At 37.6% G+C, this 12,741-nt stretch overlaps 1 protein-coding gene and 1 long non-coding RNA gene across 6 annotated transcripts in view; one reads left to right on the plus strand and one right to left on the minus strand.

Moving 5' to 3' along the window:
- The window catches only part of LOC110954274 (uncharacterized), a 34,128-nt gene extending 23,303 nt beyond the window's left edge, over positions 1-10,825 (minus strand). The window contains exon 1 of one of the 2 annotated variants that reach the window (XR_007937944.1): positions 10,713-10,825. This is a non-coding gene — a long non-coding RNA (uncharacterized LOC110954274). Of the gene's footprint in view, positions 1-2,877; positions 3,143-10,712 lie in introns of those variants that run through there. The other variant, XR_002595915.2, reaches the window with a different exon arrangement.
- On the plus strand, positions 3,143-12,451 carry LOC110954272 (catechol O-methyltransferase domain-containing protein 1). 4 transcript variants are annotated; one of them, XM_022198743.2, is made up of 7 exons: positions 3,143-3,283; positions 5,908-6,032; positions 6,166-6,271; positions 7,297-7,415; positions 8,304-8,358; positions 11,910-12,043; positions 12,123-12,451. In XM_022198743.2, exons 1-7 carry the CDS (start codon positions 3,202-3,204, stop codon positions 12,270-12,272), a joined length of 771 nt encoding a protein of 256 aa, XP_022054435.1. In that variant the 5' UTR covers positions 3,143-3,201; the 3' UTR covers positions 12,273-12,451. The 4 variants fall into 4 exon arrangements, with proteins under 4 accessions (XP_022054435.1, XP_022054433.1, XP_051795373.1 ...); XM_022198741.2 differs by having other exon boundaries at positions 3,187-3,307; XM_051939413.1 differs by having other exon boundaries at positions 3,193-3,212.
- The last annotated feature ends 290 nt before the right edge of the window (positions 12,452-12,741 follow it).

Here is a 12,741-nt window from a genome sequence, read left to right on the forward strand (position 1 = left end):
ATGTTTTTACATTCAAGGGGCTACCATCTGCGTATCTATTTTATTACACAATAAAATTTGAACACTTTTATCAGCTATTAACAAAATGTTCAATTTGTCAAATATTCTTACCTTTGCAAGAATGATTCTGTGTCATAATTTAGATGTCAGATAAAACTTTACTCAAGCAGGTGACTGTTCTTGATGACAACTCTGACATGTCATAGTCTCACATTTCCATTTTTATACAATTTTCTACTTGTGTTTCATTATACCAGGGGAAATAGTTGCATTTTGTATTTTTCCACATTAATCTGACAACTGAAAGTCGTACATTGCAAAATAAGGTGGCAGATAAATTATATTTACATGTTAAACTGACCTGCCTCTAATAATTATTCCATTTAAAAGAAATATGAATTGGACATCAAAATAGTTATCAGCTAATTTTTTTATAATTTTTCTGGCTCAACTAATCAACTGATTGTTGCAGCACTAAATGTATTATCATAACACAATATAAGATCAAACAGTAACATGCAGATATATCCTCCTACACAATACAACTTTATAGCTTTTACAGTATTTAATAGTGAATGGAGCACAAAAGTACAAATTCTTCCAAGATTTTTGATTTTGTAAAATTATATATATACAGTGCATCCAGAAAGTATTCACAGCGTTTCACTTTTTCCACATTTTGTTATGTTACAGCCTTATTCCAAATCGGATTCAATTATTTTTTTCCCTTAAAATTCTACACATAACACCCCATAATGACAAAATGAAAAAAGTTTTTTTGAGAGTCTTGCAAATTTATTAAAAATAAAAAACAAAGAAATTACATGTACATAAGTATTCACAGCCTTTGCCATGAAGCTCTAAATGGAGCTCATGTGCATCCTGTTTCCACTGATCATCCTTGAGACGCTTCTACTGCTTAATTGGAGTCCACCTGTGGCAAATTCAGTTGATTGGACATGATTTGGAAAGGCACACACCTGTCTATATAAGGTTCCACAGTTGGCAGTGCATGTCAGAGCATAAACCAAGCATGAAGTCAAAGGAATTGTCTGTAGACCTCCGAAACAGGATTGTGACGAGGCACAAGTCTGGGGAAGGGTACAGAAAAATTTCTGCTGCTTTGAAGGTCCCAATGAGCACGGTGGCCTCCATCATCCGTAAATGGAAGACATTTGGAACCACCAGGACTCTTCCTAGAGCCGGCCGGCCATCTAAACTGAGCAATCGGGGTAGAAGGGCCTTAGTCAGAGAGGTGACTAAGAACCCCATGGTCACTTTGTCAGAGCTCCAGCGTTCCTCTGTGGAGAGAGGAGAACCTTCCAGAAGGACAACCATCTCTGCAGCAATCCACAAATCAGGCCTGTTTGGTAGAGTGGCCAGACGGAAGCCACTTCTTAGTAAAAGGCACATGGCAGCCCGCCTGGAGTTTGCCAAAAGGCACCTGAAGGACTCTCAGACCATCAGCAAAAAAATTCTCTGGTCTGATGAGACAAAGATTGAACTCTTTGGTGTGAATGCTAGGCGTTTTGTTTGGAGGAAACCAGGCACTGCTCATCACCAGGCCAATACCATCCCTACAGTGAAGCATGGTGGCGGTAGCATCATGCTGTGGGGATGTTTTTCAGCAGCAGGAACTGGGAAACTAGTCAAGATAGAGGGGAAGATGAATGCAGCAATGTACAGAGACATCCTGGATGAAAACCTGCTCCAGAGCGCTCTTGACCTCAAACTGGGGCGGCGGTTCATCTTTCAGCAGGACAACGACCCTAAGCACACAGCCAAGATAGCAAAGAAGTGGCTTCAGGACAACTCTGTGAATGTCCTTGAGTGGCCCAGCCAGAGCCCGGACTTGAATCCAATTGAGCATCTCTGGAGAGATCTGAAAATGGCTGTGCACCGGCGCTCCCCATCCAACTTGATGGAGCTTGAGAGGTGTTGCAAAGAGGAATGGGCAAAACTGCCCAAAGATAGGTGTGCCAAGCTTGTGGCATCATATTCAAAAAGACTTGAGGCTGTAATTGCTGCCAAAGGTGCATCAACAAAGTATTAAGCAAAGGCTGTGAATACTTATGTACATGTGGTCTCTTAGTTTTTTATTTTTAATAAATTTTCAAGAATCTCAAAAAAACTTTTTTCATGTTGTCATTATGGGGTGTTGTGTGTAGAATTTTAAGGGAAAAAATGAATTGAATCCGATTTGGTATAAGACTGTAACATAACAAAATGTGGAAAAGGTAACGCGCTGTGAATACTTTCCGGATGCACTGTATATATATATATAAGTAGTACTACTTGAAAGCTACAACTCAAGCAGGCTACTTCACTTAAGTATACTTTTGACATATTGTATTTTGGGTAGTACTATTTTGTTTCACTACACTGCAAAGGGAAATGCTGTACTTGATACTCTAACATTAATCTAACATCTCTTAGTTTTTATTTTACACATTAAGACTGCAGATAAGTGGCTTCAACAAACAATACTAGATTATAAAAATAGTCACCAGTTAATCTTTTGGAATCGACTAGTCAAATATTTTTAGTTGCCAAACTAAATTTATCTGAATTAAGAAGTTAAACACATTCAAGGCTCAGTTTTATTGACTTTCTACAATACAGGATTGTACAATGAAATGCAGTTGTAGAAACCTCCGTGCTACACTGACAAAAACTGCAGACAAATATTCTAACATTTTAGATTTGATTACACTTAAATAACAAAATAAATTAACATTAATACAAAAAAGAAGGAAACTAAGTTAAATGAAGGCATTTGCAATATTACAACAGACTGTAAAGCTATAAAAGATTTTGTTGATGACATCTCTGCACTTTTAATTAACTAAACCACAACTAAGCACTTTTTGCACTTACTGCAGGTTTTTCCTTATGTCTGAATTCTTGCTTGTGTTGTACGTCGCTTTGGACAAAAGCGTCTGCTAAATGAAATTGTAGAATTGTAGAATTGTAAACCGTGAATAGCTTCAATATAAGTGGTGATATTGACACTTTTACTCTAGTAGAGCACTGATCAGTTACACTCTTAACGTAATCTTTGCAATATCTCCTGATATCTTCCAATGAAAGGGTGTTGTGTTCACATGCAACCGTATATCGGACAGTGGGCGGTTGTAATTCAGTCCTATCCTGTGTGCTGCAGCAGGTCAGATGACCGTCATTATGCATACATGACTAAGCATGTTTATAAGGTTCGTTAAATCAGCAATTCTTTTATTCGCCGTCTCACACCCTGCAGGCCAGTCTGTTACACGAAACTTGAGTGAGTTCCTGTTTTCATGCAAAGGTTTGCAGCGACATATGACTTCACTCGGTGGATCAGACTTTTGATGGGGATTAGCTCTTAGGGCGTATTAAGTATGTATTGTCACGCTTTTTCCGTGCGACTAGTCTTCGTTATTCGCGCTGATTTACAGTTTCCTCGTAGCGTCCTTGCTAAACACGACAGTCACATGATAGCTGAACGAACGGTGTGGAGATGTAAACGCAGCAGAAAGTGTCTCCGGGCTGACAGCGTCTGTTTTGTCAGCCCGGATCGTGTCGCCTTTTCTCTCGGTATTACGGTAGAGCGCTCCGTGAACGCGGAAGAGCTTCAGCTGCGCTCATTTTAATCGTGGGATATTAGTTGTCGTTGTAGTAATGTCTTATCGTAACGTTTCCAGAGAGGCACTGGTTGGCACCATCACACTTGGGGCTGTATTTGTCGCCGGCTATTTGTTTGGTAAGGGCTGTAGTGTTCGAGATATAAAAATGTGTGATTCGAGATATAAAAATGCGTGATTTGAGCTTTACAGTATTAGAGTGAATGTAATATGATGTAGAGGTGCAAGTTAGAAGGAAAATACATTCCAAGGGCTCGTGTTTGTTTAGTCTAGTTATGGTGCTTTTATACAGATTAGAGTCTGCACCGAGAAGGAAAACTATGTGAAGTCATTTGTAATTTCTTTTTTCAGTTTTTACAAATGAAACTAAGTTTCAAAGTACACCAGGGCTAAACACCACCTCTTAACTAAGTAGAAAATTACCCAGATGTTTTGAAACCATCTGTCATAAGTTTTCACAAATCAGAAAGCAGATGACATGTTTTTTACTTGTTTGGGTAAAGAGCAGTAGGCAGTAGATATTCTCACAAAAATATGCAACAATCTTGAACAACTGATCGATCTAAACAAATCAAAGCAGTAATTTGAAGCGCTGCAATAGCAAACTGCAAAGATTGTAGTCTGAAACCGTCATGTGTCTGATTTTACAAATCCATACCGTCCTCCTTGTGTGACAGTCACACTTGTGATGGTAGTTCGTGCCATAATAGTAGTGTTAAATCTATTACACAGTGAATATCACACTGAGGCTTGATTTCAAATATCACAGATATTTTCTAGCCTTACTTCAATAGGACAAATATTGTATACAAAGGTTAACCACAACCGGGATTGTAGCTACCATTGACAATGCTGGATTTACTTTTGGGGATGCCACTTGAGGGAATTTACTTTCTACAGCACTGAAAAGTTAACACATTGTAGTGTTTTTATAGTCAGACTCCTCTATTGTAAGACACTAATCTCCAGTAGGACTGAACAGCTAATCATTTCAAGTCAAATTCCAATTTAAAACAATACAATTAGCAAAACGCAGCGTCATGTCAATGATTTCATAAATTCATAAATAAATTTATAAATTCATCGTATGTCATGTGGTAACGCTCCATCACATTATATACAAAATTATATCGCAAATCAGATCGAATTTCAATATTTTTTCACTAAATCCTTCAGCTCTACACCCATGTGATCAGTTTTAGGTGCTGGACACAGATATATATGTGACATCATCTGGAAAATATAAATATTAAATGTTCTTTTCAGCACTATATTTTTCTAAACGAGGGCAGTAAATATTCTCCCCTAGGTTTTGTCTATGTGACACGTTAATATACTTCCATTGTTGTGTTTTTTATGCTGTTGACTTTCTGCTTGGCAGGCATGCTATTTATTACAAGATAACAATGCAAGTGATAAATTGACGGCTGTGAATGAATGAATGAGAGATTATGGAAACAACTACTGCACCCAGACTCTCAAGATTTTGAGCTACTATTGCATCATACACCAGCTAGCTAAGCATTTATCCATGTGCATTACCAGGATATTACATGGCCAGAAAAACATACCTATTAAAAGTTGAATTTCAAAGAATTATACACGATAATGTCAGTTCTGTTCTTCACATCAAACAGTATTATGTAGTACATCAAGTTTATATAGTGGCACATGCTATCACCCAGTACAGAGCCGCCAAGTACAAAGTCCTTTTTGGTGTGTTTACTTTATATTGCAACTTCTGCGATTATGGCAGTAAAAAAATAAATAAATAAAAACTGCAAAGCAAAGGGACTCTTTCAAGTGAGGAGTACAAACACTAGTGGAACTACAGGGAACATGAGGACATAGAGGTCACTTCATGTGTCATTATATTACCACAAAAATGTTAAGCTACACAGTTAGCCCTTTTTGGTCCATGTTAAGGTAAATTGCGTGTCTCAAAGTAACATCCAGATGAATGCCAACACCCAAGGTTTCCAGGCAGAAAACTGCATTTTAACAGACTTGCCAATGGTTTTACTGTTATGGCTGATCGGTGTATATTCCATTACAATTTCCAGCATTAATTTCTTTATCCGAACTTGTGGCTGCTGGTGCAATAATTCCATTTCCCCACTGAGATCATTTAAGTTTGATCCGATCTAAATCAAATAACTACTACACATTAATTACATCTGAGTTCTGTTTCCTGAAAAATGTATATGCTGGCTGGTAAGTCCCCCTGACATCATCGTGCTCTTAAGATCTTTATAATTGTTTCATGGCTCATGTTTGCCCTCAGGGAGAAAGAAATTGTGCAGGATGAGCATCTCCAAAAGTCACTGTGAGGCAAAAGACAACCCGCTGATGCAGTATGTTCTCAATCACTCCATGAGGGAGCATCCAGTCCTGCAGAAGCTCAGACTGGTAAGGAGGCCTCAGTGTCTGGAACACGGCATGTGTTCTGGTGCAATTAAGCACTCAATATTATAAGACCTAATCAGGTTTCACGGTGTAATACGTGAAATTTATGCAACTGGTTTCCACTCTTTGTTTTCAGAGGACAATGGAGGACTCCATGAATATGATGATGGTTGCCTGTGAGCAGTCGCAGTTCATGGCCAATTTGACAAAACTAATAAAAGCCAAGAAGGCAATCGAGATTGGTAAGAGGGTCAGATTTAACATCATGTTCAGTTTGAGGTTCAACTCTCATTTACATGTTCAGACATCAGGTACCTTTCAACACAGACAAGAAACCAAGTCACAAGGAGAAATTCCACCTGCATTCACTGTCAAACTTGACCTGCATTCACCTTTCGTCTGCATTCACTGTCGTAATTTGACTCCTTTCAATTTTACAGAAAAATAGCTTGCTTCTTTTAAGTGTCACCTGACATATATTTAAAAATAGTGCTTCTTAAAAGTCTATTTTTGGTGGAGCAACAAGCTGACTTATTCACTCCTAAAGAGGCCACCTAGTTTCAGGCATTCTTTGAAAGTTGGTCTTTTTGGTTCACATTTTTTTGCAACTTCTGTGTTTCTCAATAGAAGTTTTATTACTTAACTATAATAGTTCTCTTACTAGATATATGCAGTTTCTTTAAACTTACGCTCAGGTTTTGATGCACCAAAACGCTACACAGATGTCTGAGGTTTTTGGCTTGATATCTTGTTTTATCAGGAATCCTGTCGGCTTTATAAGCTGGACCAGAAGATGTGTGATTTCATTATGATGGAATTCTTTGTCTTTGAAACTAAGAACAAACATGTAAAGTGGAATCAAATTACTTTAAAGACAAGATCGGATCCCTGCTATCAGTAATCTCCTTTTATCCCACTGCAGCACTGACACAGTACAACCCCCACTCTCCGGCACATGCACACATGAAAAAAGCTGATTAGTAATCTGGTTACATGTACAGCAAATGCAGTCATATACTATCCTGGAGAAAGCTGGATAGAGGGAACTCTCGTAAAGGCATTTGATATGACATGTTTAAAACTGACCAAAATTCTGACAAAACAGGTAGTGCTTAAATTGTATAATCTGAAGTGGAAAAATTCTGGAGGCATCTTATTTGCAGGTGCAGTTAAATGAAAAAGTTAGGCACAACAGTGCTGCCAATGTAAAAAAGTTCATCTGGATCTGTGTAATGCTGACTTGAGTGTCACCTTCTTGCATTTCCAGGAGTGTACACAGGTTACAACACCCTGAACATAGCACTGGCATTGCCTGAAGATGGAGTTGTGATAGCATGTGATGTCAGTGAAGAATACACCAACATTGGCAAACCGTTCTGGAAAGAGGTACAATTCACATCTATGTTTCATTACACGACACACAAAATAGAACACTGTGGGGTTTAAATATGATGTGTAATATTATTATATCATTCCCATGTTGCAAAGTGCTGATCAGTGCAGAGGATTATCATACAACGCAGGTAACAGACATACTGTAGTTCTGTGTGACATCTTTGCATCTGCATGTGGAGCAGACTTCACAGTCTGTTAGTCCTTTGTGTAATAAAAGACACAAATCTTTTCACAGTGCTGTCTGAAAAGATCAGTTCAGCAATGAAAAAATAGTCAACAAGAGTTTCAATGATTGTTTAATCACTGAAGTCGCTTAACAAGTAAAAATGATAATCATTTGCTGGCCCCAGCCTTTCAAATGTGAGTATCTGCTGGGGGATTTCTTGAACTGTCAAAAATTTAGATTTGAATTATTTACACAGGCTAAATGATTGATCAGGCAAATTATTGGCTTAATGCAATTATGATTATTCAATATTCATATAAAAGTAAAGCAAAGACACACTAATGAAAAAAAATCTGAGAATTGATTTGCATAAACAATTCTTTAGTACTTAATTATGAGATGTTTATTCTCGTTGGTCACAATCAATAATTGCTGATTGCTACCTGCTTTGCAAGCACACAATGTCTGACATGACTTCTCTTCCCCTACAGCCAGCTGCTTCCAGGCCAATATCATAATGTTTTATTTGGTTCATGAATCCAGAAAAGACCAAACCTGGGTTATTGCACACATCATGTGTACATAACGGACTCAAAAATACATGCATGTCATGCATGTAAATACACCTACAAACCTTAATATTCTCATCTGTTAGACAACTTATCTGCTCCACTTTATCTCTGAAAAATATTCTTGTTTCATTCTGTTAACAGGCCGGAGTCGAGAAAAAAATTGATCTACGTCTTCAACCTGCATTGAAAACTCTTGGTAATGCTTTACATCTCTTTTTTCTCTCAACTGTTTTTTTTAATATGTCAGATATGCTGTAGACATAGTTTTACATAAGTTTGAGGTCACAGACTTCAGTAAAAGGGCAGATTGCTAAAGTTTAATTAAATGAACTTCTTAAATCTAAAATCTTTCGCTGTGTTTAATTTCATGAAGACAACACTACCTTAAGCGTTAAACTAATGTGTCAGTTACATTTAAAGGTAAGATTTGTCAAGCATCTCTCTTTAAGAGACGATCAACAACCTTGTTTCAAATGGTTCAACAAGTTGAACTTTCTGAATTCTTCTGGCCATATTACAAAATCTTAACTCTACATTCCAAGCAGCTTGAAGACTGGAACTCTAATCATTATTAGTGCCTGTGGTCTCTGTAGCTTAATGTGTTAAAGTTGTTCAATAGGATGTTACATTTAAAGACATCAGCTGCAAAGCGCCCTGAAAACACATGACAAATACGCAAAGTTTGGCCTCATGAACAAACCCAAAGCTTGCTCCGTCTATGACTAATAACAGACAGACAGTTCCCTCCTACCTGAACTCTGTCCTTCAGGTCTACACTCCCTCAAAAGGTGCCCGATACAACCGCCACAACAGGGCCTAAGGTCGATATCTAGACTTTTCTATTCTGTGGTTCCCCAGTGGTGGAACAAGTTACAAAACTCTGTTCGATCTGCAGAATCCCTCTCAGTTTTTAAGAAACCACTAAAGACCCAGCTCTTCACTGAACACCTTTGCACTTGACAGAATGCAAATAAAAAGAAAGGGGGGGGGGGGGGGGGGGGGAAACTACTACTTCCCACACTGCTTGTAGGCAACAAGGTCCTGTCACGCTTTAACTTGTTTTATGGCACTTTATCCAGGCTGTTTTCTCCTGAGTAGATCCTTGTGTTGCATCTAGTCTTAGATGTATGTCGCTTTGGATAAAAGCAAATGAAACTATAGAATTGTAGACTTTCATATCCCCTGATAATGGAGCCCCTTGCCCTCCATCACTCTCCTTGTGACTTGCGTGCAGGTGTACCAAGCCATGCCATTTTGTCGACACCTGGGCCTCTTGCCACCTCTATTTGTCTGCTGAGAAGGGTGGCTGCCCTTGCGAGACGAGCTGTACTTTTAAAAAAACAGCAACAAAAACCCCATCACCTCCAACTAAGTACACTTCCAGTAGTCTACTTTAATGCCTGACATACTTGACACGGCTGGTGCAGGGTCTCCTGCCTTTGAACTGTAATTTGAGCACAATGCAGTGGTGCCATCAGAGTTATCCTCCTTGTTTTGCTTGCTTCTATAAAGCTTCCCTTAACTGCATTGCTAATAACTTCACACACATATTTTTATGTGTGTGAAGTTATTAGCCGGCATTTTTCATTGTTTTGTCATTATTAAAATAACTACCTGTGTACCCTGGCTAGGAATAAACTGACTAAATTAGAATACAGTGGTCAAGCTCAATGTAAGACAGTTAAATTTGTTTTGATCATAAAGTAAAATACTTTATTGTTCAGTTCCAGATACTTGTGACTAAATGTTTTGTGCTTTGGTGAACATACTCTGATCTGTAAGTTGTAATGTGTAAATGATAAACTGAAAAATAATATTGTTGAAACTGAACTTTTACAAAATATATTTTTCGTAGAAAACTTCAGGTCATTTAAAATGTTGTGCCACAGTGTCAACTGTCACTTTTGCAATGTTCTGTTCTTATGTTTTACGTATACTGCCACTTGCAGATTTTTTGTAAAGATTTGTATTTACATTTTTTACGCCACTATTTTGACATTTTTTATTCTTATTTTATTTTCCTAACTTATTTATCTTGTATGTTTAAAAGGGAGAACGTCATTGTACAGCGTACAATGATAATAAGGCTTTCTTATCTTATATGTTTTCTTAAAAATATAGTTAAATTAAATGTGAACATTTCCGGAATGCACTTTTTTGCTCTAAAACAAAGGGGGGAAATTTGGAGTTGTTAATAGGTTATTATGCTGTCATTTTACTGATCCGGCCCACTTGAGATCAAATTAGGTTGTATGTAAAAGAAGTTTGACGCACCTGTTCTAAATTATTAGTTAGTTATAGAGCTGTCAATTTCCTATTTGAGAAGCAAAGGTGGAGCTTTTTCACGGCAGACATTTTGACGTCATTTCGTTTAGTTTGACCACAACCGTGAACCAAGACGCATATAAAAGCAGGACCTTCACTTTGACATGTTTTGTGTCGGGTATAAATTAGCACACGGCTAAGCTAACCGGATGCTAACTGACACAGCTACAAACACCAGAGCGGAGGCTAAACAACAGAAGCTAACGGCTAACTAAGTTTTGGTACCTTCACTCCATTTGTCCAACCAAAGACATCTTCTTTAGTCTCTTCTCGTCGTCCTTCGTGGTCTGTTAAGACTTAAGTGTGAATTATTTCCCCGCAATGTGACGAAATAACCGAGTGAGGAAGACGGAAATCACCGAAGACGTAATGAGCGTCACGTGGCCCATGCTTTACCTGAAGTTTAAGTTTGAATTTTATTTATTACTTTATTATCCAGTATATCTAATAGGAGCCCATACAACCTCTGAATGTTTTCTGTAAAAATGGTAATTCAGTTCTATTGTATTAATTTTTATTTTGAATCAACTTGTGCCTGAATTGTCTTTTACATTTCCACCATAAATTGATACAACAAATGGCAGAAATTGGTGCCCAAAAAGTTACAAAAGTGTATGATCAACACAGATTTATCATCAAAAATACAGTGGAACTCCTTGTATTTCCATTTGCTCAAGTATAAGAAAGTTTGGTGATGAAATTAGGAAATCTGTTTTAGCTGGAAAGCATTGTTTGAGTAACTGATTTGTGACTCATGAAATTTTCTCTGCTAAAAGAGAAATAATTTTTAGACATGGATAAATGTCACTTAAACAGGTAAATGAAATATGTTACAATTTGTTGTACAAATGTCTTGGTTTAACATAAATTCCAAAATACACTCAACAAAAAAATCAAGAGGTGTGCACCCCAATAAAACAAAACTGCACCTTTCAGAGTAACCTTTTATTGTAGTCTAAAGTACACCTGTGCACTAATCATGGTGTCTAATCAGCATCTTGATATGGCACACCTGTGAGGTGGGATGGATTATCTCAGCAAAGGAGAAGTGCTCACTATCACAGATTTAGACAGATTTGTGAACAATAAATGGTGTTATTGTGTATGTGGAAAAAGTTTTAGATCTTTGAGTTCATCTCATAAAAAATGGGAGCAAAAACAAAAGTTTATATTTTTGTTGAGTGTAGTTTATTTCAGATTCATTCATAAGTTATTTTTCTTATTTTTTTGTTGGAGGACTAAGAATTTTCGACAATTTTATTTGCTTTATTAGCCATTTAAAAATCTGAGGTCTTTCCAAATAGTTTCTTATCTAGCAGATGGATACTGTCGGCTGTCAGTAGACAGATGCTGGATGATGGCTCCAATACTTTGTGATGGAGATGTTCAACAAACCTAATTTATCATTCTGTTTTCTTTTAGATGAGCTCTTGTCTTCTGGCCAGGCTGAAACATTCGACTTCGCCTTCATTGATGCAGACAAAGTTAACTATGACAACTATTACGAAAAGTGTCTGCTGCTGTTGAGAAAAGGAGGCCTCATTGCAATCGACAATGTAAGGGAATCAATGGAGACAAATGTTAATTTTAGTTCTGACAATTCTTCTAAACAGACTATCTTTGGTGGTGCTGCAGGTGCTGTGGGGTGGAAAGGTGCTGGATCCGGCAGGCGATGAAGATACTGTGGCCATCGACAAGCTGAACAAGAAGCTGCTTAGAGATGCTCGAGTTACCCTGAGCATGCTCACAGTGGGAGATGGTCTCACCCTGGCTATGAAACTATAGGACACCGAGTGAAAACTACCATTTACAGGCTTTCTAAGGCAACACTCGGATACAGTGTTGTTGTATAGTTAGCTAAAATCTTAGAGGGAATATGTGATTGTAGCTAAAACCTTGCTACCTGAACTCATGTCACTCCATGTTACAGTGATTAAAAACAATGTGTTTTTATGTCATTTAAATGGCAGTTTTGACTTCAATAATTGCAATAACTACCCCACAGTTCATGTTACAGTCAAAAGACAACGCACAGCACTCGAACAATTCAATAAAGGCTTTTGATTAAAAAAAAAATCTCCAGATGCTATTTTGTTTTTGTATTTCATTACTATTTAACCCTCCTGTTGTCCTCATTTACAACCACCAAAAAATATTTTCCTTGTCTGAAAAAATCCAAAAACTCTGCAAAAAAATTCCCCAAATTTCTGAAAATTCGCAGAACCTTCAGGAAGAAAATTCCAATAATTCCTTG

This window comes from Acanthochromis polyacanthus, chromosome 19, assembly GCF_021347895.1.
Source record: "Acanthochromis polyacanthus isolate Apoly-LR-REF ecotype Palm Island chromosome 19, KAUST_Apoly_ChrSc, whole genome shotgun sequence".
Taxonomy (NCBI): Eukaryota; Metazoa; Chordata; class Actinopteri; family Pomacentridae; genus Acanthochromis; species Acanthochromis polyacanthus.